Below are 26549 nucleotides of genomic sequence, written 5' to 3'. Positions count from 1 at the left end.
GGAAGTCTATTTCCTCTGCCAGTTTGGGGAAATTTTCCTTCATTATTTGTTCAAATAAGTTTTCCACTGGTGGCTGTGCCTTTCCCCATTCTGGTACCCCTATAATTCGGATGTTGGAACATTTAAAGATGTCCTGGAGGTTCCTAAGCTTTTCCTCATTTTTCTGAATTCTTATTTCTTCATTCTTTTCTGTTTGATCATTCTTTCCTTCCTTGTGGTCCACTCCCTTGATTTGAGTCCCAATTTTCTTTCCATTACTATTGGTTTCCTTTGTATTACCATTCATTTCAATTAGTTTAGCTTCCATATGTTTCTCTAATTTGTGACTAAAATCAACCAGTTCTGTAAGGATCCTGATAACCAGTGTTTTGAACTGTGCATCTGAAAGACTGGCTATTTCTTCATCGCTTAGATCTATGGGTTCTGGGGCTCTGAGTTGTCCTAGAGCCATTTTTGGTCTATTCGTGCCGTTAAGTAAGCGGAGCGAAGCCTTAGTTGTTTACCAGGACAGGGCGACCCAGGTTGCTAGTTTGTGATGCTGTGTGTGGGGGCGTGGTCAGAGAGGGAGCACTGGCGGTCCGATCAGATAGCCCAGTCCTCCGTCCAGTCACACCACTCACCCCGGGCCTGTTTATCCAATTGGAATTGTGCGAGCCTGCTGTCCCGCACAGGCTTCCCTTCTCACTGGTTTATCCACACGCAGCTGCCCGACTGACCGACGGCAGACAGCCCACTGCGCCTCTTCCCTGTGTGCTCCTGTAGCTAGCCCACGATCAGCGCCTTTGGCTGCTTGCGCACCGCGCACCACCCGGGGATTTTTTCTTGCCAACCTGCTCCACTGCTGGCTTCGCTTCTCTTACCGGTTTAGCTGAGCATTTAGTTGTCTTTGGACTCCGTATTGTCAATTTTCTGTGTGGCTTGGTTGTGTTTATTGTTGTTAAAAATAGTTGTTCTTAGATTTGGTTGTGCACAGAGGCAAGGTGGTTCCACCTACGTCTCCATCTTGGCGGAAGTCCCATCGAGTTTTCTTGAAAATTACTTTTTATTTAGAAATAATTATATTGTAGGTTATATTGTAGAAATTATAATAATTTACAATTATATGATTTACAATAATTATATTATAAATTATATTGTAAAAAGTTGCAAAACAATGTACAGGGAAGTCTCATGACCCACCCGGGTATCCTCCAGCAATGATGTTTTGTACAGCTGTGGCACAATGTCACAACCACGAGACTGGTATTGTACAACCCACAGAGCTTATTTAGATTTCATTAGTTTTCCATGAATTCATTTGTGTGTGTGAATATGGTTCTCTACAACCTAACCATATGTGTATATTTGTGTAACCACCACCTACATCAAGACACAGAATGTGTGTTCAGTCACCACAAAAATCTCTCTTATGCTACTCCTTTGTAGCCGTACATACTCCCCTGCCAGTAATCACTGTCCCATGACAACCAGTGATCAGTTTTCTCTTTCTGTAATTTTCTTATTTAAAGAATTTCATATAAATGGAACCACACAGTATGTAACTTTTTAAAGACTGGCTATTTTTCCACATAGCATAATCCTCTTGAGATCCATCCAAAGTGTTGTGTGTATCAATAGCTGGCTCTTTTTATTAATGAGTATTTTATCATGTGAATGTACCACAGTTGAAGAGTTTACCCAACAAAAGACATTTAGGTTCTTTCCAGTTTGAAGTATTAAAAATAAAGCTGCTATGATTATTTACTGTAAGTTTTTCATGAGCACAAGTTTTTATTTCTCTGGGATAAGTGCCCCAAAGTGTAATTGCTGGATTGTAAGTGTATGCTTGGTTTTTCAACAGGCAGCTGATCTACTTCCCCAGTGTGGATGGACCATTTTAGATTTTCACTAGCAATGTACAACTAATCCTGTTTCTTTGCATCCCTGCCAGCAACTGGAATTATTACTATTTTTATTTGCAGCATTCTGATAGGTGTATAGTAGTGATAACTTGTTGTAATTTTAATTTGCATTTTCCTAATGGCTAATGATGTTGAATATCTTTTCATTTGCTTATTTTTCCACTTGTATATTCTCTTTGGTAAAATGTTTCTGTCTCTTGACAATGTTTAATTGGATTGTTTTTTATTATTGATTACTTGTGGAAGTTTTTAATATATTCAAAACACAAGTCCTTTGCTGGATATGTGGTTTGTAAATAGTTTCTCCCAGTATGTAATTTGTCTTCTTCATTCACTTAAACAGAGTCTTTTGCAAAGCAAATTTATTGAATTCTATTGAAGTCCAACATGCCAATTTTTTGGGGGGGGATTGTGCTTTTAGTATCAAGTCAAAGAACTCTTCATCTAGTCCTAGGTCCTATGATTAAGTCTAAAAGTTTTATAGTTTTACATTTAAAAATTAAGTCTATGGTTTACTTTGAGATGATTTTTTAAATAAGATGTGAACTCTAGGCCAAGGTTTGTTTGTTTGTTTGTTTGTTTTGCCTATGGATGTCCGATTGCTCCATCTTTTGTTGAAAAGACTTTCCTTCTTCCATTAATTATTTGCCCCCTGTCAAAAATCAGTTGGGTATATTTGCGTAGGTCTATTTCAGTGTTCTTCATTCTTCTTAAAAAGACTTTCTTTCTTTTTAGAGAGAGGAGAGGAAGGGAGGGAGAAAGATAGGGAGAGAAACATCAATTAAACATGCCAAGGACTGGACCTGCAACTCAGGCATGTGCCCTGACTAGGAATCAAACTGGTGACCTTTCATTTTGCAAGACGAGATGCCCAAGCAACTGAGCCACATGGGTCAGGGCAGTGTTCTTCAATCTGTTCCCTTGATCTATATGTTTACCCTCTACCACTACCACACTGTCTTGATTACTGTACATTTATTGTAAGCCTTAATATCACACTTCACATTTTAGTTTTCATTTTCAAGATTATTTTACCTATTATATGGCTTCGCATTTCCATGAAATGTTAGTATAAACTTATCTATAACTACAAAAACTTTGCTGTAATTCTATAGGAATTATATTACACCTAGAGATAAATTTAAGGAGAACTGACATCTTTACCTTATTCAGTCTTGCAATCCATGAATATGGCATGTTTCTACATTTATTTAGATCTTTGATTTCATTTTTTAAATCAAGATTTTATAAAATTCAGCATATAGATACTGCATACACTTTGTTAAATTATATCTAAATATTTTATTTTATTTGGAGTGATTGTAAATGCCATTGTGTTTTAATTTTTAATTCCACATTTGCCAGTAGTATATAGAAATGTGATTGAATATGAGCGTGAGAACAAACATCCTTGACTTCTTTCCAATCTTAGGAGAAAGGTATTCTGTTGCACCATTAAGTGTCATATTAGTGTTAACTATTTTGTAGATGCTTTGAAAAATAAACTTCATTTATTTATTTTTAGAGTATTTTATTTATTTGTTTTTAGAGAGAGGGGAAGGGAGGGAGAAAGAGAGGAAGAGAAACATCGAAGTGAGAGAGAAACATCCATCAGTTGCCTCTGGCACATGCCACATCCGAGGACCAAACCTGAAACCTAGGCATGTGCCCTGACCAGGCATCAGATGGGTGACCTTTCACTTTATGGGGTGACGCCCAACTAACTCAGCCACACTGGTCAGCATGATGCTTCTCTTTTTTAAACTGAGGAAGTTCTGCTCTATTACTAGTTTTCTGAGAGTTTTAATTATGAATTTGTTATTGTGGGAGTTACAGTCATAAATTATAAGAGCTTTATTGTAAATTAGATTTTGTCCCACTGCTTCCATGCTTTTTCCCACTGCTCAGAACAGTTCTTGAATGCATGGATGACCCTTCATGAAATGGACAAAATGCTTTTTCTGTATCAATTAGATGATTGTGTAATTTTTCTTCTTTATTCTGTTGCTATGTTGGATAATATTGATTTATTTTTGGATATTGAACCAACCTTACATTTCTGGAAATTGCATTTAGTCATGATATATAAATTCTTTTTATACATTGCTTGAAATATTTCATTGAGAATTTTTTGTGTCAAATTTCATGAGAGATATTGATTTTTTGTGTGCTGTCTTTGTCTCATTTTCCTGTCAGGGTAATCCTGACTTCATAAAATGAGTTAGGAAGAATTCTCTGCTCTTCTCTTATCCACAGGAGATTGTGTAAAACAGGTGCTAATTCTTCATTAAAGGTTTGTCAACATAGTTCAGTAAAATCATCTGGGCCTGGTTGTTTCTTCTTCAGGTGTTTTTAATTACAAATTAAATTCATTTAACAATGATAGGTATTCATGTTATCTATTTCATATTGACTGAATTTTGGTGGCCTGTGTTTCTGATAAATTGGCCCATTTCTTCTAAGTTGTAAATATAAAGTTAATAATTTTCTTATTTTCTTCTTGAAGACTTTAGAATCTGTAGTAATATCCTCTGTTTTCTTCCTTATATTGGTGATTTGTGTCTTTTTTAATAAACTCTTTGTCATTCTTACTAAAGGTTTACCAATTTTATTAATATTATTCAAAGGACCAGAATTTGGTTTTGTTAATTTGGGGGTGTATTTTTAAATTTCTATTTTAAATTTCACTGATACTCTTTGATCATTATTATTTTCTTTTTCTGGTTGCTTAGGGTTTACTCTGCTTTTCTTTTCTAATTTCTTGAGGTAAGAATTTATTGATTTGAGATCTTTCCTCATTTGTAATGCCAGGATTTAGTGCTATAAATTTCCTCTCAGTGATGCTTTAATTTTACCCCCATACAATTTGATATGTTGTATTCTAACTTTCATTCAGTCCTTTTTTAAGAATCTCATTTAAGACTTCTCTATGTTCCATCTATTATTTAAATTTTTTTAAATCTTCAAGTGTTTTGGAGATTTTCCTATTGTGTACAAGGAGGGGATCCAAAAAACAAAATTCATTTATAATTGTGTATTTATTCTTACATATTTAAACTTCAGTCACCTTCCAAGTACTCTCCATTTGATGCAATATACCTATCCAGATGCTTTTCCCCACTGCTTAAAACAGTTTTTGAACTCATCAGTTTTGATGCCTTTTAGCACTTGTGCCTTTTTTTGTTTCACCTCTTCCACATCTACAATACATTTTTTTTGAAGACTGTTTTCATCCAGGGAAAAAAATTTTGCTGGTGTTTGATTGGGTGGATAGGGAGGTTGGGGCACAGGGGTCATACAAGGGTTGTGCTGTGTTTGGTCAGAAACTGCTGAACACTCAGTGTGGTGTAGGCAGATGCAGTCATAAATCATCCAGCACGAACTGGGCAAACACATTGAAAGCCCTAAAAAACATTTGCTGAAGCTGAATGAAGCCTCACAACAATGCCAGCTGGTACACTGATACAGATGGGTTCCTAGAACATCACCTACCTGGGAAAGCCAGTACTACAAGGGGCCCACCCCTCAGAAGATAATTCCAGGTTTGTTTGAGGGGGCCCCTTCTGTGTGTTACTGGTTTCTAGTTTGATTCCATTGTCAGAGAACATATGCTATACAACATGTATGACTTTATATCTTTTACATTTGTTGAGGTTTGTTTTATGACCCAGAATATGAACTGAGTGAATATCCCACACCACATGAAAAGAATATGTGTACTGCTGTTGTGTAGAGTATTCTTTTTTTTTAATTTTTTTATTGATTATGCTGTTACAGTTGTTCTATTCCCCCTTTATTCCCCTCCACCCTACCTCCCATCCCCACCATCACCCCCCCTTTAGTTTATGACCATGTGTCTCAAGTCCTTTAGATTCTATATTTCCCATGCTATTCTTGCCCCCCATCTATTTTCTATCTACTGTCTATGCTACTTATTTTCTGTACCTTCTCCCCCCTTCTCCTCCTCCCAATCCCCTGTTGCTAACCCTCCTTGAGATCTTCATTTCTATGTTTCCACTCCTGATCTAGCTGTCCTTTTAGTTTGCTTTCGTTTTAGGTGTGGTTATTAATAACTGTGAGTTTGTTGTCCTTTCACTGTTCATGTTTCTTTATCTTCTTTTTCTTAGATAAGTCCCTTTAACGTTTCATATAATAAGGGCTTGGTGATGATGAACTCCTTGAATTTGATCTTATCTGAGAAGCACCTTATCTGTCCTTCCATTTTAAATGAAAGTTTTGCTGGATAGAGCAATATTGGTTGTAAGTCTTTAGATTTCATGACTTGGAATACCTCTTTCCAGCCCCTTCTTGCCTGTAAGGTCTCTTTTGAGAAATCTGCTGACAGTCTGATGGGGACTCCTTTGTAGGTGACTGTCCCCTTAGCTCTTGCTGCTTCTAGGATTCTCTCCTTCATTTTAATCTTGGCTAATGTAATTACGATGTGCCTTGGTGTGTTTCTTCTTGGGTCCAACTTCTTTGGTACTCTCTGAGCTTCCTGGATTTCCTGGAAGTCTATTTCCTTTGCCAGATTGGGGAAATTCTCCTTTATTATTTGTTCAAATAAGTTTTCCACTGGTGGCTGTGCCTTTCCCCCTTCTGGTACCCCTATAATTCGGATGTTGGAGCGTTTAAAGATGTCCTGGAGGTTCCTAAGACTCTCCTCATTTCTTTGAATTCTTGCTTCTTGACTCTTTTCTGTTTGGCCATTATTTGCTTTCTTCTGGTCCACTCCATTGATTTGAGTCCCAGTTTCCTTTTCATCGCTATTGGTGTCCTGTGCAATTCCATTCATTTCAATTAGTTTCACCTTCATATATTTGTCTAATTTGTCGGTATAATCAACCAGTTCTGTGAGGATCCTGATCACCAATGTTTTAAACTGTGCGTCTGTGAGTTTTGCTATTTCTTCATCGCTTAGATTTATTGGCTCTGGGGCTCTGAGATCCTCCTGCGCCATTCTTGGTCTGTTCCGGCCCTTTAAGAAGGGGCGCCTTGGATTCCCAGGTCGCTGGGTTGTGACGCTGTATGTGGGGGCGTGGCCAGAGTGGGAAATGGCGACCCCCTCTGCTGCTTCTCACAGCTGGGTGCGGAGGAGCAGCGCCTCAGGTGGTTCACCTGGGCCAGGCCGCTCAGAGTCACTGGGTTATGACGCTGTATGTGGAGGTGGGGTCAGAGCAGGGAAATGGCGGCGCCCTCCACTGCGGCTTGCCGTGGGGACCTGCTGGCCCGGTCCAACCGCCCACTCCCTCGCCTGTCCACCCTCGCACAAATGCGCGACCTCAGTCAACATGCAGCCCCGGCCCGGCTGTCTCCCCCGAGGTCGCTCGCCTGGTTGCTCGCTGGGTCGCTCACCAGGTCTGACCCTGCGCCTGGATTCCGCTGGCCTGAGTGTGTCTGGCCGAGTCCTCCTGTGCAACCCTGCTCTGCCAGCCGCTGGTTTCGCCCCTTACCGGTCAGGCTGAAGAATTTGTTGTTAACGGACTTCCGAAAAGTTCAATTTTCTGTGTTCTGGCTGTGTTTTCTGTTGCTAATATTTAGTTTTCTCTAATCTTGGTTGTGTGAGAAGGCACGGCACATCCACCTATGCCTCCATCTTGGTGGAAGTCCTAGAGTATTCTATCAGTGTTAATTAGCTCTGGTTACTTTATGGTTTCCTTCAATTATTCTATACTTTTGCTAATTGTTCTGTCAAAGACTGAGAATAAGATATTCAAATCTACAATTATAATGGTGAATTTATCTATGTGTATTTCTCCTTTCACTTATATCAACCTTTGCCTCATGTGAAAGGAAGCTATATATATTTTTTGTTTCTTGTAGATAGTATATAGTTGGGTTATGCTTTTAAAACCACTTTGCCAATATCTACTACCAATAACTTCTTTTAGTTTTTTTTCATCTCTTGATTTACCATTCTTAACAAATATTTTCATTGGATGTAAAATTTATAGTCAATAATTCATTCCTTTCAGCACAGGAAAAATGTGTCACTGCCATTCGATCTTCATGCTTTCAGATGAGAAATCTGCTATCATTCTGATTGGTATGCCTTTATCTTCAATGTGCCATTTTTATCTTGGCTGCTTTCAAGATTTCCCTTTTTATTTAGATTTTTAATTTTTTGTGTCTAGATTTCTTTTTCAGAATTATACTTGTGATGTTGCTCAGTATTGATTTCTTTGCATCTTATCATCATTGGGTTTTCCTAACTTCTTAAATTTGTAGGTTTATGTCTTTCACTAAATTTGAGTAATTTTTAGCCACCATTATTTCTTTGAATATTTTTTCAACCTCATACTCTTTCTGTGACTTCAATGATATCAGTATAATGTGTTTTGTTATTGATGCACAAGTCTCAGGCTGAGTTTTTTTTGTCAATTGTTTTCAGATTAGGCAATTTTTGTTATTTTGTAATTTTATTATCACACAATTGAGCCCATCTAATGAGATTTAAATTTTTTCAGTGTTCTTAAGTTCTATAATTTTTATTTAATTTTTTAATATCTTATTTTCTGTGAGATTAAAAATTTTAAATTTGTTTCAAGAGTATTTAAATTGTTGATTAAAACATTTTTGTTATGGCTGCTTCAAGATCTTTATTGAATAATTTCTATATCTGTGTCATCATAACACTGACATCTGTTGATTGTCTTTTCTCATGCAAGTTGTAATTCTGTTTTTTGTTCTCAGATTTTCCATTGTTTTTTAAATATTTTATTTATTTTTAGCAAGAGGAGAAGGGAAGGAGAAAGAAAGGGAGAGAAACATCAACGTGTGGCTGCCTCTCACACACCCCCCACTGGGGACCCCTGCTCGCAACCCAGGCTTGTGCTCTGACTAGGAATTGAACTGATGACCCTTTGGTTCACAGGCCCATGCTCAATTCACTGAGCCACACCAGCCAGGGCATATTTTCCATTGTATAATAAACATTATGTATAGTATGTCAGGAGACTCTGGATCCTATTTAAGCTTCTATTTTAATATGCAGTACACTGTTTAGGTTTATTACACAGATTCCGGCCCACTTTTGTGGGCTGTGGTTCCAAAAACAATTTAGTTTTCAGAGGCTGACTGTGCTATTTTGGTCTGTTTTGTTCACCTGATGCTATTGGAATTCTTGCTCCAGCTTGTACTGCCTGCAGAGGCAGAAGAAACCTCTCCAAACTGCCCAGTGCTACTAGATGGGGAATGGGAGGTATCACATCCAAGGGCAGAGGCTATTTCCTTGGTCTTGCTCACTAGCAGCCCGGTGCTTGGGGGCAGAGGAGGGAGTACATCTGCTAGTGATACAGCAGAAGAGGAATAAACCCACCAAACTACCTCCTGCCACTGGAAGAATTGTTGGCAGGTGGCAGGCCTGGGAACCCTAGAGTTTGTGTGCAGCCTTTTTCTTCGTCGAGAGCTTTTATAAAATTGAAATTTTATTTCCCTCTCAAGCTGTATTTCCCTGGTGAGTCAGACAACAGAGTTGTCAATTTTTTGAAAACTGCTTCCCTAGAAACTCTTCACCCAAACTCTTACTATAGTTTATTTCAGGGAAGCTCGTTCTTGTCCCTCTGTGCTCTCTCTCTCTCTCTCTCATCAAGTAACAATTTCTCATGGAAAAAATCCAATCTAGAATAGAAATTCCTTTGCAGTTTCTTCTATCCTGTAAGAGATGAAATTATCAACATAGAGAGTAAAAAAAATGTATCAGACCCTCTGCTTTATAGAGATCGAGTTAGGTATTGCCCACTGATTCAAAATTACCAGTTTCTAAAATATCTTGCCTCTATGCCAAGTGATATATCTGACAAAAAAAACATTCCGGACCTCAGTGAACATCCATAAACTACTCCTATCATTCTACCACATCTGTTTTTTCTCTCATTATCCTTACTCAAATGCCTTCCATTATGCTCCTACTGAGTATTTTGAATATATGTATTATCTTCCATAGTGGCTCTCAACTTACCTTGTGCCTCTAACTTACCTTCATGCCTGTGTCTCTGAAGCACAGTTTATTTTTTATTCTCATCCCACGTTATGGTTCCATCAAATTTAGTTCTATCTATAGATTGTATTCACCACCCACCATCTTCTATGAAATGTAAGGCTTCCCTTGTGTGTTTACCCATCCACACCATGATGGTTGTATGGATACCTGAGGCCCTAACTTGCATTCCCACATTCTTCCAACACTTCTAAACTGGCAGCGTTCAGCTCTACACGTGCTCAGCACCCAAACATCTGCAGCCACTCATTCATCCCTTCATGTATTCATTCATTGTCTTTCCAGCACATACTGTGTGCCAGATACCATGCTGGTACTGGAATATAGCCTAAGAAGCCTTCAGGCCACTTGGGGAGACTGAGATATAAAAGGACAGTGCAGAGTGATTGGTGCCATAGTGATGTGGGGGAGTATATCAGGGTCCCATGAAGCTCAGGGAAACCAGAGAATGTATCTTGGAGCAGAAGCTCCATGATGCTCCCACAGGATAAGTAGGAATTAGTTATGCCGTAGAAAGGAGGGAGGGCTGTATATTCAGAAGAGATACATTGTCCAAAGCAGGAAGGCTGTAACCATGAGTGATCTGGCCTGACAGTGGGTTAAGTTCTGTGTGGAGGTGTTACAGGAAGTGTGGCCCCAGGAGAACTGGTTGGCAGGAGGGCTTCATGTACCAGGTGGGGAGCTGTTTGTACTGAGAGAAGTGAGAAGCCCTGTAAGGCTGAGGCAGGGGAGTGACTTGGCCAGGTTTTGTTCCAGGAACTGACCACTGTCAACTGAGCTCAGGCAGTTGTGTGGGCCTCTATGGGGGAGATACAGAGGGGTGACACTCTGTGCTGTATTGAGCATAACCAAGTGCCACTAACTAAAAATCTACCCAATGAAAAAACCCCACTCTTCTTGGCACTGCCAGAACCATCTCTAGACCACCATGCTTTGGTGATGCTTGAAGAGTACTCCTGGTCTTCAGGTATCTGGAAAGTATGTAACCAGCATAACATAGGCCCTACAGGTGATGGAAAAGACCCAAGCTCATACATCACTATTGCAATAGTCAACTGAAAACCCACACTCACCTAACTCTAAAGAAAACAATGCTCACAACACTCCCTATGTCCCCTAGGTTGCTTGCTGCTAATGTCTTTTCCCCTCACATCTGCCCTGGGGCTCATATCAACTGCATTTTCCCAGAGGCATCACTCAGTGTAGGCTAGTGAGGTGAGTGCAGGCCTGGGAGTCAGATGTATCTAGGGTCAGGGGCCTACTGTGTCACCTTTTCAGAACCCCAGGTCTGCCCTTTGTAGGATGGGATGATTACACCTACCTCATAGGATTGTTGCAGGCATTACAGATGATGTTGTCAATTGCTGGAGCAGGGTAGCTGCTCAGTAGCATGAGTGATGGGTCCTCCACTGGCCAGGTCCCTGCCTTTGGATGCCTCTAAACAGGGAGACAGCTGGCCTGGGGAAAAGACTGAGGTTTGAACCATTGCCTTTTCTTTTGTAATGCCCCAGACAGGAAACGGCTCATTAATAGGGAAATATATGCATGAATTGTAGCTTTTGTTTTTAAGGACTATTAGGCAGCTGTTAAAAAGAATTATTAAATTTTTATCTACAAAGAAAACTAAAGGACTGTCCATAGAAGATCATTCATTGCAAAAAGCAATGTGCTATATTATATGTAGTATGCTATCATTTATGTAAAATTAAAAGAAAAAACAAGTGTATGTAAAAGTATATGGGTATTAAGTTTCTGAGAGCAAGGTGGGCAGAAGCAAGGGTCACCCCTCAGAATGCTGACAAAGCTCACCTCCTCAGTTCGAACCTAAGGGGGGTTGAGGGAAAATCATTAACTCTTGTTGTACTGTCAATATTGTTTAATTATATTAAGGATTTTTTACTGTTATAATTTCACAATCTAAAGACAAAGAAAACAAAGGCCTGGACTTGAATTCCAGATCTGCATCTTAGGAAACCAAAACCAATTAGGAAAACCTAATTGGTTTTCCAACTTCTCCAAACCTTGCTCTTTGTGTATAAAATGTCAATAATCATCCTCTTTTCAGAGTTTTGAAACAAACGCATCAATGTGCTAATTCACCTGGTAAACACCTACCCAGAGCACCCTGTGGCCAGGCCCTGTGCTGGGGCTCTGACAGTGACACCTGTTGGAAGGACCACCCTCTTCCAGCTGTGAAATGTGGCACAGGGCTTTGTTTGCCTGGCCACACAAATGAATGGTCCACAGTGGCACTTCTTGTGCTGTGGCAAGCAGGAGGATTGGGGGAAGATTTGGGGGGAGTGGGCCTGTGGCGTCTTCTCCACACAACTTCGCAGTGAGCCCTCTGCATGTACACAGGGGACTCCAGCCCAAGTTGGGGCACCTGTGCTCCACCCTTGGCAGCAGCCACCTTCCTCTTGGTTGTGTTTCAGATCCAAAGCCTAAAAAGAGAAATGGACTGAAGTGCTTCACGGTCATGGTGGTCATCTACCTGATTCTGCTCTCCGTGGGCACTGGGTTGCTGGTGATAAAAGGTGAAGCAGCCTTGGTCCCTCTGGGAGTGACTAGCACAGAGCTCCAGCTGAGCGGAGAGCCCTGGGGCTGCTGCTGCCACCTGCTGAGAGAGAGCTCTCAGTCCCTTAGTTCACAGATGGAGGCAGACGAAGGGAAGTGAGAAGAGAGAAGTGTGGGCTGTGTTGTGTTGTGTTGTGTTGTGTGTCTGTGTATCTGCGTGTGTGAGAGACAGAGAGAGAACCCATGTGAGCCTGTGTGAGTCCAAAGCACTGAAAGATGCAATGATTTCACACAGGTGTGCCATCAGCATCTTACATCAAGGATTTACAGCCTCTGAATTGGAAGAGGCTTTATAAGTGTTCATTTTAACATGACTTTACTTTTCAAAGTGTTCCCACTCCAAATATTAAGGTCATAAAGCAATTCCATCAGCAGACAGAATTTACTCAAGAATATCGTGTGCCCAGCTGTCATAAATACATGTCACATGCATATTAAGGTGACATGAATAAGTCAGACCAGCACTTTAGTTGTTATACATTCATGTCCAGAATATGCACAAGAGTCTTCACTGCATGAAGATTAAAGGTCGACTGTGATTCCATGGGCACACAAGGGGATTGAACATTTAGTGTCATGCCTCAGTGTGGAGCACACATGTGCAAGATAGAGGAAAAGCTCTCTGCTCCTGCTAGGTCTTCACAGCATATGAAACGCGTTTATGCATTTAGGGCCTAGAGGAGGTATGCACCTATGACACAGAAATGCCAGAAATGTGCTCACATGCCTCAGGCTTTAAGGAGGGCCTGAAAGAATGCTGTGGGGTGGGGTGGGGTGTCCAGTTCTGAATCTGCAGAAGCACCTCAGGGCCCTCGAGACTCACCTTGGCAATGGAACAATGGCCGACGAGGACAGCCCATCCTTCTCCTTACTCTGGTCGGAGCACACCCCTCACCTGGCTGCAGGTGCACTGAGCCTGCAAGTCCTGCAGACGCAGCTCAACCAGGTCCACACCAAACAGGAGTACCTGCTGCAGCAGGTGGACAACTTCACTCGGAACCCAGGTTTGGCCCTCTCCTCTCCAGATTGGGACTCCTCGGAGGATGACAAGGAAGTAGAAGCTGTTTGTTCATAACAGGAGGGTCTTTGGGCCTGAAACTCCTTCCCTGGCAAGGGGTCTTCCAAAATCCTGGCTTGGCATGAAAACTTGGAGTCAAGACATGGAATGAGAGCCATATGGGGTGGACACAAAGTTACAGGTCCCATGGGTTGCAAACAGGGCTATCAGAAAGTGGGGCTATCAGAAAGGAATATAAGAACCAAAGCCCTCGTCCAAACAGAGTGTAACCTAAGAACCAGGGACTGGAGCAACTAGCTCAGCCGAGCCTAACTCACAAAGCCTTCAGACCTATCCAGAATACTTAGGAGGTTGGGTAAAACCCATAACCTCTGTAATTCCCAGGGCCCCACCCATACAGACAGCTAATACTGGCCCATTGCTGGTAGGCCAGGTGATGTGGGAACTGTGGAGGGGAAAAATCTGCTGGACCTAAGAGGAAAAATAGTGGCTTTGATGGTAGGGCTGCAGACAGAAGAAAAGGGAGCCTAAAAGAATCCTCCTTCCCTCTGTCCCCTCCAGGACTTACACCTACCACTCTCTCAGGCTGGCCTAAAAAGGAAGGAAAGGGCTAATTTAGGCAAAACCAGCTCCTAGGTGTGACCTAGTTATTGCAGGGTTTACACCATTGCATGGAGCCTGGGATCCTTGCTCTGACTTCCCTGTATGGGGTGAACTGGGGCTTAGGAGAGTGAGCCTATGGCCAGGGGCCTGTGCCCGCAGGAGCATATGCTGTACACGGATGCTATGAAAGGCTGCTGCCTCCCCAGCGAGCACAGATGAGAACCAAGTTGGGATGTGAGCATAGGGGACAGTGTGGCAGATGGGCAGAGTCCAGGATCAGGTGCTGGACACAGGAAGTGTTACTCTTTCAACTGAGAGGTGAAGGAGGAGCTAGTGCTGATCAGCATGAGGGCCCTTCCTCTAACCTTAGGCACTTTCCCAGCTGGTTTGTCCCCACAGTCTCTAACAGTGTCAGGGGGCCTGCCGGGCCCCACACTTCTGGGACTCCCAGAGATCTACAGGTGTAGAGCTCTCAGGCTTGGAGCGCTAGTTACAACGAAATACCTGGCTCTTTCTAAGGACTCATTCCTGGAAAACGTCTAGGTGCTTGGCTCCTGTTGTCCAGTGCCCCTCAGGCCCCCCCAGTTTCCCCCACCCCACTACAATCTGCCTCTGCTGCCCACCTTGGAGGCACTAACTCAACACTGAGCTGGGAGCTCTGGGTTGTGCCACCAAAGCCCAGCCTGAAACCCACTCTCCTTTCCTTGCAGGGCTCTTCCAGATCAAAGGAGAACGAGGCACTCCAGGTGGGTTCATTTCCACTCTGACCCATGCTGCTCTCCCCTTCACCCATGGTCCCCTTGGCCTGTGCCTTTCAGGTCCTCCACACTTGTCCCCAACTTACTTTCCATTGGTCCCCCTTAAACTCCCTGGTCTTCACCTGGATTCTCCTCTTGCTCCCCTGACCATGTTTGCACACCCATTATCTGGGCCTTTAAGCTGCTCCTTGCCTGAGATGGGAAGTAGCTCCTACCTCAACTCACCCCCCCCCCAAATCTAGCCACTTCTAAGATGAGCCCCAGTGCATCTCCTCAGCTGGACTCTCCTCCAAGGATCCCAGCTGCCAGCACAGGTCACTTCCTTTGTTTCCCATAAGTGCTCTTTCCAGGTTCCTATTACCTGACACTTAACATTCCACACCCATCTGGCAGTGGCCACGGTAATGACGTGGGGAGGGACAGCCTGTAAGGTCAGACTGGCATGAGTCTAGTTGTAGGTCTGCCACTCAATAGCTGTATGACTTTGGACCAGTTACTTAATTTCTCTGGAACTTTGGCTGTTCACCTGCATAGAAAATAATGGAGGTATAATTATCCTTCCATCACAGAGTTGCTGTAAGATTCAAGTGAGCAGTTGTGAAAAAATATCTGCCAATAACAAGTGCCTTCTGAGGACAAAGCCTGTGGCTTAGTTTCCTTTTCTTTCTACCTTTAATGCACACATTATGTTGCACATACATGCATATACGTCACTGGCACTCTAGTCCGTTGTTAGCTCAGTCTTGAAATTTCATCTTAAAAATAAATGCACATGACATTCTTGGGGCAGAACTCTTTGGTCTCATAATTTTTCAAGTATGGCCCAGATCACACTATTGACCAGTGGGACATTGAGAAGCCTTGTGAGTGCCAGGAATCTAGGCTTGGATGACTGGCAGACTGGGACACAAACCCTAGCTTTGCCTTTCAGGAGCCAGATGGCCTTGAACAAGTTGATTCCCACTTCTGAGCTTTGTGTCCTTCTCTATAAGATAGGGGCAATGGTGGGACCTCCAGAACTAGTGTCAAGATAAAATGATAAGTGGAAAAGTATTTAGTCCAGTGCCCAGTTCAGGGTGAGTGCTCAATAATGTTGTTGTTACTATGACTATGATTATTTGCTTCATTATTGTTTTTCTTGGGAAGATTAAATGAGCTGATATTTGGAGAGCCCCCAGCCTAATGAATGTTGGCCCTTGCACTCTAAGGAGACACTTAAAACCTCAATCGCTTTAGGATTGTTTCAAAACCTCAATCACTTTAGTGGACAGAATCAATGCTTAAACTCTTTCTCAACTCGGTGAGTTTAGTCTGACCTTTAATATCTGCTCTATCACCTGCCCTAGGCACAGTGGTCCAGGACCAGGCACGGAGTCCGCCTTCCCTCACATCTGGGTGGGAACAGGCTCCCTCTGGTCCCTCTCTGTCTGTCTATGAGCACATAGATGTATATACATTTATAACCTTCAGACACTATCTCTCTGTGGTTCTCAGTCTCTAACAGCTTCTATCTGTCTTTCTCTTTCTCTCCTAGAGCCAGAAACTGGAGGCAGGAATTAGTAATGTCAACAGCCTGGTCTGCAAAAGATCTGCCTCAGGGCCCACTTGCCTTCCCAGGTTCCCCACCACCTTGGCTTCCCCAGGAGGCTGTAGTCTCTCTCCTCTCCTCCATCCTGCTTTGACTGGTCAGGGCTCCGCAAAGGGACATTTTGCTATAGAGTCTCATGGAGATCAGTAGGTTGGCCAGAGAGGATGGCAGGGTGCAGAGCTCAGAAGCTGTTGTTTTCACCCTGAGGAAGCCTGCAGGTGAAGGTGCACACTGGCCCAGGCTTCCTAAAATACAGCTGGGGAAGGTGGGAGAGGGGACCATTACACCTAAGTCAAGTTTTGGGGAAGTGTAGTGTGGAGCCCATCTGTGCCTCAGTTCCCATCTTTTGTATGACCCAAACTTTTTTCTTTCTTCCCAACAAATATTTATTGAAAGCCTCTTAAGGAAGAGGCATTGACCAGGCAGTGAATCCATACATTAGATAGAAGTCACACAGGACACCTGCCCCCAGGGGCCTTCCTGTTTAGGCAGGAGATCAACTTGGAGCATAATTTGGTAGCAGCCCTGGCTACTGATCTGAAAGGTGGACGATTCCCTGGGTTAAAGGAACATAGATGGGACCTGACCTCCACAGGTGCCAAGGAAGGCTCCAGAGCCACCTTTTAGCTGAGACCTGAGGGTGGGGGAAAGTTACAATGAAGCATGGGTTCCAGAGAGCATGAATCCCAAGTGTAAGGCTCTTAGGTGGAAAGGGGGTTTGGTGAGTAAAGGAATGCTGAGAGTGACAATTCATGAGTCCAGAGTGCAAGAGCAGGGGAAATGCAGGTGAGCAGTGGGCTTGGGGAGTCGTAGGGACTAGCCAAACTCAGGGTTGAGGCCAGCCCTGCTAGTTAACTGAAGGTACATTTTATCTGTTCTTTGATGACTTTTCACAACAATGCTGAGTGGCTGTCGCTATCATCCCTATTTCACAAATGAGGAAAGTGAGGGTCAGAAGTACATTGACTTGCTCGAGCTGAGCCAGGCAAGATTGCAAGAGCTGAGTTTGACTCCACAGTGGACCTGGGACAGTCTTCAGAGCCCGTGGTGACAGGGATCCACCTGAGGGGCACAGCTTCTAGGGCACTTCTGAAGTGCCAGGGGAAGGAGCCTCCAGCCTTGGTCTACCAGGATGAGGAACAACTCTGATGAGGTGTTTTCTGTGTCCTGGGGTCTCTGGGGTTCTCGCCTCCTCCTTTTGGTAGTAAGTATAGAAACCCCCTTTTAATGGGTTTCTACCATGTCCCACAACCTCATCAAGTCACCTGAGGATCCTGTGAGGAGGGTGCTGCTATTCCCATGTGCAGAGGAGAGTGATGCTAAGCCGAGGGAAGGCCCTCACTCAGGTCACAGCAGGGGAGCCAGCTCTCAAACCCTGAACCAATCCTCACCAGGCTCTTTCCTGAGACCCTGCGCTGAAGTGAGGTATTACAGTCCCCAGTTCTACTTCTTTCCCTCTGGACTCCAGTCTTGTATATATAAAATGGGTCTCATAACATTACGGGTTCCACACACTGCACTGCAATCTACTCTGAAATACACTCAGGCCTCCACATCTGTGGTTCTGTATCCGCAGATTCAACCAATCACAGATTGAAAATATTTGAATGAAAATTCCAAAATGTAGATCCCTAAACAATGCAGTACAACTATTTATGTAGCATTTACATTATATTAGGTATGATAAGTACTCTAGAGATGATTTAAAATATATGAAAGGATGAATGTAGGTTAAATGCAAATACTATGCCACTTTATACAAGGGACTTGAGCATCTGTGGATTTTAGTATCCACTGGGGTCCTGGAACCAATCCCCTGTGGATTCCAATGGATGAGTGTAGAAGCTTCCCCCATGGTGCCCTAGCATGTGTGCAGGCTTTGCTATTGGGAGACTCAGAATCTGCTGACCTCTCTCCAAATATGTCACCTTAGGCAATGCCCAAGGCTCTCAAAAAGTCCTTCTTTTCTGTGGTGATGTGGGGATGTGCTATGTTCTGAATGTCTGTGTCCCTCTGAAATTCATGTATTGAAATTCTAATGCCTAAGGTGGTGGCATTAGGAGGTAGGGCCTAGGGAAAGTGATTAGGTCCTGAGAATGGAGCCTTTATGAATGAGACTAGAGCCATTGTAAGAGGCCCCACAGAGCACCCTAGTTCTAGAGAAATAAATTTCTGTTGTTTGTAAGCCACCCAGTCTGTGGCATATTGTTACAGCAGCCAGAATAGACTGAGATAGGACAAGGAACCCTGTCCTGCCCGTCTGAGTCATTGAGACTTGAGTCTGCAAAACAGAGAGACCCTTGGAGAGAGAACCACACACAAGTGGCAAAAGTCATAGGCGCCATTTGTCCAGAGCGCTGCATGTTTCCATATGGTTTCCATGGCTTCCCCTGGACAGCCCTGTGTAAGTGTTATGTCAACACCATTGTACTGACAAGAAAGGTGAGACTCAAAACAGGGAAGTGACTTGCACAAGGTCACTCTGCTACTGTTGGGACCCAGGTCTGTCTGACTTAGTCCCTGTCAGAAGATGTCATCTATACAATTGTGTCTTGCCTGCTAGGCCATGAACTTCTTACAGAAAGAAGTTCTGTCTTGTTTTTTTTTTTCTTCCTTGCACACAGTTTGGCTGGTCCTGAGTGCTCAGTGACAATTTGTTGAATGAATAATGACACTGAGTGTCTTTGTCAACACACCTGTTTGGTATTTCTGCTCCTCTTCCTCATGTCTTCTAGGTCAAAAGGTGGGTCTTGACATTCTTGGCTGAGAAGAAGGAACAGGAGGTCAAAGGGAACAATGGAACTGCTGATACTCCCCACTTATCTACTGGCACCGTAATCCTCTTCCTCCTCCTTGTCCTGGCTGTATTCTGAATCCCTTTTTCTTTCCAGGCCCCCCAGGACTCCGAGGCCCACCAGGAACCAAGGGAGAGGCAGGTAAGTGGGGGCCAGTGTGTGTGCTGGCACCCCCAGCAGGCTTTTTCAGAGAGGCTGCATTGGGTTACAGATACAGACCCACTCCAAACACTCAGCAGGGTCTCTGTATGAGGGAGGCTGGCTCAGTGTGACATTTTAAAAGAGCTGGGAATGCTGAGAAGCACCCTGCATTGTGTTGGAAGTACCTAGATGGGGCTGGAGGGGGTTGGATGCTCCAGTCTCCTCTCAGGGATCAGGAATCCAAGCCTGTGAACATCACTGGGGAGAGTCAAGCTCACTGGTGCAGCAGAAACTCTAGAATCTGACATATCTGCCTCTACCATGGACTAGGTCTGGGACCTTGGGAACATTCTCTCACCTTTCCGAACCTCAGTTTTCTTATGTATAAAATGGGGATAGTGTGCTTCAGAGGGTAACAGGGGGATTAGCATGATGAAAAGCCCATGACTGTGACTGTGTTTTAGGACGTAGCTTAAACCCACCCAGCTGCCTTACAAATAGCCACAGCATGACTGGAGCAGAGAATTTGGGGAGCATGACTGAACCCACCCTGGAAAAGGAAGGAAACTGAAATATCAGAGCCCATGACCCTCATAGTCCAGTCCACTCTCCACTTAGACTCCTTAGACTCTCCAACCTCCAGGTCCCTGGAAGTGCTCGGGCCACTGAGATGTACAGATGTTAACACAGTGATACACTAGGCCACTAGGTCTCTGGGGCACTGAGGTAGAAAGAAAACATCGCCAGTTATGGAGGGGAAACTTGTTAGCAAATAAAAATCTTTTTCTGAGGAGCTAATTTTGGGGGGGAATCTAATGGAAGGGATCCCAAAGAGTCTCATTTTAAGCCTCCAGCAGGGGTTTTTCCAGGGAGGTTTACAGCAATGAAGATGGGCAAGTAAACAATAAGGGGAGAGTTTATAATGCAACGAGGGACCCACACAGACACCTGCACACCCATGTGCACACACACACATGCCCACGTGCCTCTGTGTGTGTATGTGTGTGGGGAGAGAAAGAGACAGAGAGAGAATGAGATCTCTGAAGAGTGGTTTAGCAGGGAAGCTGCCCACAGCAGGGCATCTAGAATGCCTGCTGATTGAAGAACTGAGACCACAGAGTGACTGAGCTCTTCTTCCCACCATCCCCTCCCCGCCACAGGCCTCCAAGGACCGAAGGGTGCTCCAGGGAAGCAAGGAGACACAGGTAACTTGTGCTTCTTCTGCTTGGGATCAGTGATGCACTGGCCCAGGCACTGAGTCAGTCAGTTGTCCCCAGCATTCCTTCCCCTCAGCTCCTCCCCAGCCCCAGAGCATTAACGCCTCCTACAGTCCTCTTGAGTCTTACTGTACCACCTCATGATTACCCAAGAGATGAGCTAACACACCCCTAGACTTTTTCCAGGGACTCCTTACTTTTCTCCCCAGAATGTCTCCTGCCTATCACATAGCAAACTCACCCCCAGGATGATGCTGGGAGCCCACCTCACTGACCATTCCCTTCACAGGCAACCCAGGACCTCAGGGAGAGAAAGGCAGCAAAGGCGATGGGGGTCCCATTGGCAAGAAAGGGGAAACTGGTGCTAAGGGAGACAAAGGAGACCAGGGCTTCCCAGGTAAGGGCCTTGTTGAAGTATTGGTATTTACTGGGAGGCCTGGGGGGCTGGGCTCTCACTCTGTGCAACCATGTCTGTTCAGTGCCCACAGAGGACAGGGCAATTTTTGGCCTACCAGCATCCCTGGATTGTAGATGTGGTATGTTCCATCCAGGTGAGCAAAGGAAAGGAATGTGAAAGCTAAGAGCAATGTGAGAGAGGCAACGATGCCACACCAAGCATAACGGGTGGCAACTGGTGAGATAGGCAGGGCTAGTAAGTAGCAGGGAAAGGAAGTGAAACACCAGAGTAGGGGCCTGAGGTGGGCCAGGAGAAGGAGGAAAGCCTGCATGGCAGTGAAGGCAAGGGGCTGATTCTAGAGGGAGGACTTTAGACAGCTCCCCTCCTTAATGGCAGGTGCAATACTTAAGGGCCATGGGTTAGAACTACTTTGGGTGCTTGTTCAAAATGCAGGTTGGACTCAACAGTATGTTTCAGAGGCCCTGGATGATTCTGACCCTGGAGGTCTAGGAGACAGCTCTGAGAAGCACTTCCCTAGGGGCTCTGGCCATGACTAAGCATGTCATGCTCTTTGTCACTTGACCTCTTTGTGGGCCTCTCAGGGTGTATCTGGGATGCAGCAGGGGGAATGAGGGCTGCAGATCTATCCAGGTTGGTTGCCATCTCTGCTCTGAACCTGTCCACCAGTGTGACTAGGCACATGACCTTGCCTGCTGAGATTTGATTTCCTCATTTCAGAAAAAAAAGGTAATTAAATTAAAATAATAATTAAATTGTGCACACCATGGAGGGCAATTATAAAGGTTAGAGGTCATATTTTCAAACTCTGCCACATGGTTGACACTAAATAAATGACCATCATTATTGATAGTAGTATTAGTAATTCTGTAAAGTAGGAAGGGAAGAACTTCAGTTCCAAGATCAGGCAGATCTGGGGTCTAATATGGCTCGTTACCTGTGCGACCTTGGACAAATAACTTAACCTCTCTGAATCTCAGTTTACTCACCTAAAAGAGGAGGATAGTAATATTAACCTTTAATGAGGATTAATTACAACAGGAGTGTGAGACACAGAAGAAGTGTGATACTGTCAGTCACTACCTAGTTTCTTATTTACCTATACTTGCCTAGGTACACTTCCCGTACCTAGGTACACCTACAAACTAGGTACACTTGCCTTCAGGAAGAGAACCCTTAGCAGGAAGCTGTCAGCCATCCTCAAATATTAGAAATGCACTTGTGGAAGAGAAAATAGACTTGCTGCAGTGGTGCCCAGCAGACGAATGAGCACTAATAGGCAAAGGTTTCAGGAGAACCAATTGTGTCATGTGAGAGAGGAAGAACAGGGTAAGACTTGGGACTGCCCCATGATGAAATGGGCAGGTGATGGTCTTAAGGAGCAGCCTTCTGCTGGGAAGGGGAAGAGTAGGTACAGAATTCTCCCGGGTGGGACTGGTGGGGGAGGGTCCTTGCATTAGGCAGATGGTTGGACAGTTGACCTCTAAGGATGGTTTCCAAAGTGGTAGTCTGAGTTCTCTTTGCAATAGGAAAGGGAGGACCAGACTTTTCTCAGGGTGGTTCTGCCATCCCCAAGGAAGGGGACAATAGCCAGGCCTTCACTCACCAGCCCTTTCCTATGGATGTTTTCCATCCACACTCACACACTGCCACATAGGAGGGCATTGAGCCCACACCCAGTTGCAGCCTGGGACCACTGTGACTGGTGAGAGGAAATGCAACAGACTCAGTTCCTCAGAAATCAGGATACTGATCTCCCCCTCCTCTTCCTAAGTCTCCTCTCCCAGGATCACAAGCTCTCTCTTACCCACTGCTTGCCCACCCAAGTGCGACCTACCCTGGTGCTACTGCGGTTTTCCACTCTTCGTCCCAGCAGATGGGTATTGCTACGGAGGTGAAGTTCCAGGAGACATGCTCCATCTTTAGCTGTATTTAAAAGTTCTGAAGTCAGACACAGCTGTGATTGCTCAGTTGGTGCCAGACTAGTCTTTTCACTGATACTTCTCTGCTCCCAAGGTTGTCCCCTTTGATGGAGACATGGAAGTCAAAGAAATACAGACTCAAGCCCAGGTCATGCTCAAGAAACTTCATACAGCCAGGAATGATGAGCCTGACTGTCCCAGAGCAGTGGGACACCAACAAATTCCTCCAGAGAAATAATTTCTAGTCCCTCTAATAAGACATTTGTTCCTTCTGCCACAGTGAACACTCTGAATGATCAAAAACTGCCTTCTTGCTGTTTGTACCTAGGCTGTTGTAAGAGATCTCAACTCTAAACAAGTTCTTGAGAGTTGTTTTGTCTTCCACCAAGAAATAATTATTCTTTGTATATCTAAAGCATCTTCAAGAATCTGATTTCCAAACCTTGCCCCTAACATCCCTCAAAGCTTATACCCATATAGGTTTGTACAACAGTTGCTTCTCTTCAATCCATTTTGTCTCCTTTCCTGATTCACTAGAGAGAAAGCTGGTTGCCTTCTGAATCCTCTCCAGCTCTGATATCACAACATTAATGGAATTCTAGCCCAACAAGCCATCCCCAGGGCCCAAGGGAATTGCTCTGGGTGGGTCTTTGCAGCTTCCTGAATATCAGCCAGCCATGGGTTACTGATGAGCAAGCTCACATGGTACAGCTGGCAAGGGCCAAGCAGCCCACTCACAAACCAAAAGCACATTTTGGGAAGGGGTTGGAGACTCCTGCCTTGTGAGGAGCTGCCCTCAATTGATATGCACCAATCAGTGGCAGAAAATGGGAGGGAGCAAAGGAGAATCAAGGAGTGGACAGGCTGGGACAAGCTTTGAATGCTGATGACAAGTGGCACATGTAAACCCTTTGTCACAAGGGAAGCCTGTGGCTGAACAGCTGGTAGGAAAGGAACTGCCACAACGTCTCTCTCTCCACTGATGCTCAGAATTTCTATCCTCAGCATTTGGTGTCTGTCTTCTAAAATATTCAGATTTCAGTTTGGGGGGCTTGAAAAAATAATTCCCCAAATAAGCTGGGCAGCGAAAGTTGAACCTGGGCTGTGGTCCCTCCCAAGTGGACCTGAGTGCTGACCTGGGCCCTGAGAGCCTGGTTTCCAGACCTCCCACTGTCTTGGCCACTGTCGATCAGCCAGGTCACCTTGTCCATTTTTCATGAGTTTATGTCTTGTCTCTGGGGCAAGGGGGTATGCCTCTTGAGGGCAGCCATCATCTCTTTGTGTGGGACAAGATGTGTCAGAGTGGGACCTGGTGCCCAGGTTAGCCTTGTGTCATGCCTGACTATGACTTCTTGGTTTTTTAGGAAGCAAGGGGGATATGGGCATGAAAGGAGACATGGGGATCATGGGACCCCCCGGAGCCCAGGGGCAAAAAGGTGACTTGGGGAAACCAGGCCCTCCAGGTAAGAGGCTGTGTGGACAGGTCCACTGGCATGTAGATATTAGATATTCCTTTTTTTTTCCTGGAAGGCTGAGCTAGAGGAAAAATAATTTCTAAAAGTCCCTCTTAATTTTAGGTGTGGCTGGCATTTCTGGAATCAAAGGAGATCAAGGTAAGAACTGTAGGAATCCACACCCAGTTCCCACTCTTTCTGGGCAAAGTCAAGCCCAAGACCTGACTCTGCTATCTTTTATTTCATTGCAGTATTAATCTAGAGCATCTGGGGGCTCTAAAACCTGGCCCCTCCTAAGAGGAACAAAGCAGCATGTTTAACTGATATTCCTCTTTAGAGCTGCATCCCACTCTGCCACCCAGGGTTGGAGTTGGACATTTGCAACCCAGGGCTCCTAGTAAGTTCACAGACCCAAACTGCAGCAGTGAATGGAAAAAAGTAATAAATTGCTGAGACTGTATTTTCCCCCCTTCCCCCTTGCCTCTGTTAAGGCTACTTCTAAACCTGCCCAGGGAACATATGAGGTGTTAGGACATACTACTCTCACTGCTGAGAGCAGATGTGTGTTGAGGGGACAGCAGCCAGGCCCTCTGCCAACCATCTCAGCCTTGCAGTCATGACTTAACTTTCAGGACAACCCGGAGCAGAGGGTCTTCGGGGCCCACAGGGTGTGGCAGGATCCCCAGGTGCCAAGGGTGAGCCTGGAAGTGCTGGTGCCCCTGGGCTAACAGGTGAGGAGGTCCTTCATCCTGTGGTGGGCTTGCGGAGTGGTGTCTGAAGATTCATCTACCCAGTTCTTATGCCCACTGTGGCATCTCTTGTACAGGACCACCAGGGAGACCTGGGAGTCCAGGAGCTGACGGTGTGAAAGGAAGCAAGGGAGACACAGGTAACAGAGGGTGTAGGTTGAGGATGTGGGTAGGTTTGTTGGATATCAGAGATGAACAGGACTGAGGACCCTATGGGTCCACTAGAATGTGGCAGAAGGCATCCTGTGCTCTTCCCCTCTGAAGGTCCTAGGGCTGTTATTCCTCTGCCCAGGGTTTTCTAAAGGCCTTGAACGTTATGACCAAACCTCCAACATCAAAGAGGAGAGCAGAGCACCTCGGCCACACTGTCTGCTTGTTCTGCCTTCCAATTGTGGGCATAGTTTTCACTCTTTTCTGCTGACTTGGGATTCAGGCAGGGAGTATCAAGAAACCCCTTTTTGCATATTCTTTCATGGTTCTCAGGCTGGGAGAAGTGACCCACTGCAAATGAACTCACAGAGACTTGCTTCTAAACCATTGCACCGACTTAGCATAGGATATAAATTGTCATGTCAATTTTATCTGTGTTATAAACCATTGTGCCAACTTGGCCTAGATACCAAAACCAAAATACCAATGCAGTCTACTTTATAAACCACTATGCCAATTTTATCTAGGTCACTACACAAGTCCGGATACCTGCAATGTTCTAGAAAGTCTGGGCCACTGTGTTGGGTGCTGGGTCCCCATGATGCATAAGACCTAGTTCCATTCTTTGGCCATACAGATTGGGGCAGGAGATAAACAGACTTTTACCACACCATGTCAGGCATATTTTGATGTAGGTATTTGCATGGGGGACTGTTGCCCACAATTTAGAAAACCAGGTGCAAGTGTGGTGGCAGTATGATGCTGTGAGAAAGGACTGCATCTCCTAGGATGTCTGTGGGTGGTCTGCGGCAGTCCCCTTCTCTGCCAGAGAAAAGATAATGCTCGTTTTAGCAAACCTGGATGTTCTCACCCCAGAGCCATGCTATGAACCCACAGCAGAGGCAAGAACTCTCAGTTTTAACTGATCAAGTGGTTGACTGATTAATTAATTAAACAAATGGGACTTAACCCTGTTAAATGCATCAGGTTAGCAAGGGCTGGAGTCTGGTGGGGTTGGTGAAAGACAGACCAGTGCAGGGGTGGTGTAAGAGCTTCAGCTGAGTCTTAGAGAATGAGTGAAGTTTGGACATGTGCAGGAGGAGAAGAGAAGTCTAGAGAGAGGGAACAGAGCAGGCAGAGTCATGGAAGAGTGAGAGAGGGCTCTGTGGGTTGCTGTCCTTGGCACCTAGTTGGTATCTAAATTTGGTAAGGGGAAAGTCAGGAGCTCTGGTCAGAGGAGCAGGTGAGGCCACCTCCTGGCCAGCTTT

At 44.6% G+C, this 26549-nt stretch overlaps 1 protein-coding gene across 1 annotated transcript in view; it reads left to right on the top strand.

Moving 5' to 3' along the window:
* The window catches only part of MARCO (macrophage receptor with collagenous structure), a 41180-nt gene that overhangs the window by 4200 nt on the left and 10431 nt on the right, over positions 1 to 26549 (top strand). Inside the window, exons 2-11 of the mRNA XM_037154096.2 lie at positions 12330 to 12431; positions 13254 to 13475; positions 14803 to 14838; positions 19330 to 19374; positions 20535 to 20579; positions 20881 to 20988; positions 24293 to 24391; positions 24506 to 24541; positions 25015 to 25113; positions 25209 to 25271. Of these exons, the coding sequence (XP_037009991.2) occupies positions 12330 to 12431; positions 13254 to 13475; positions 14803 to 14838; positions 19330 to 19374; positions 20535 to 20579; positions 20881 to 20988; positions 24293 to 24391; positions 24506 to 24541; positions 25015 to 25113; positions 25209 to 25271 (855 nt within the window). The remainder of the gene's footprint in view (positions 1 to 12329; positions 12432 to 13253; positions 13476 to 14802; positions 14839 to 19329; positions 19375 to 20534; positions 20580 to 20880; positions 20989 to 24292; positions 24392 to 24505; positions 24542 to 25014; positions 25114 to 25208; positions 25272 to 26549) is intronic.

The sequence above is a fragment of the Artibeus jamaicensis genome, unplaced genomic scaffold (genome assembly GCF_021234435.1).
Source record: "Artibeus jamaicensis isolate MK-2021 breed Jamaican fruit bat unplaced genomic scaffold, CSHL_Jam_final contig_513, whole genome shotgun sequence".
NCBI classification, from domain to species: Eukaryota; Metazoa; Chordata; class Mammalia; order Chiroptera; family Phyllostomidae; genus Artibeus; species Artibeus jamaicensis.
The sequence above is the reverse complement of the archived record's forward strand: the minus strand, read 5'-3'. Positions and strand labels throughout refer to the sequence as shown.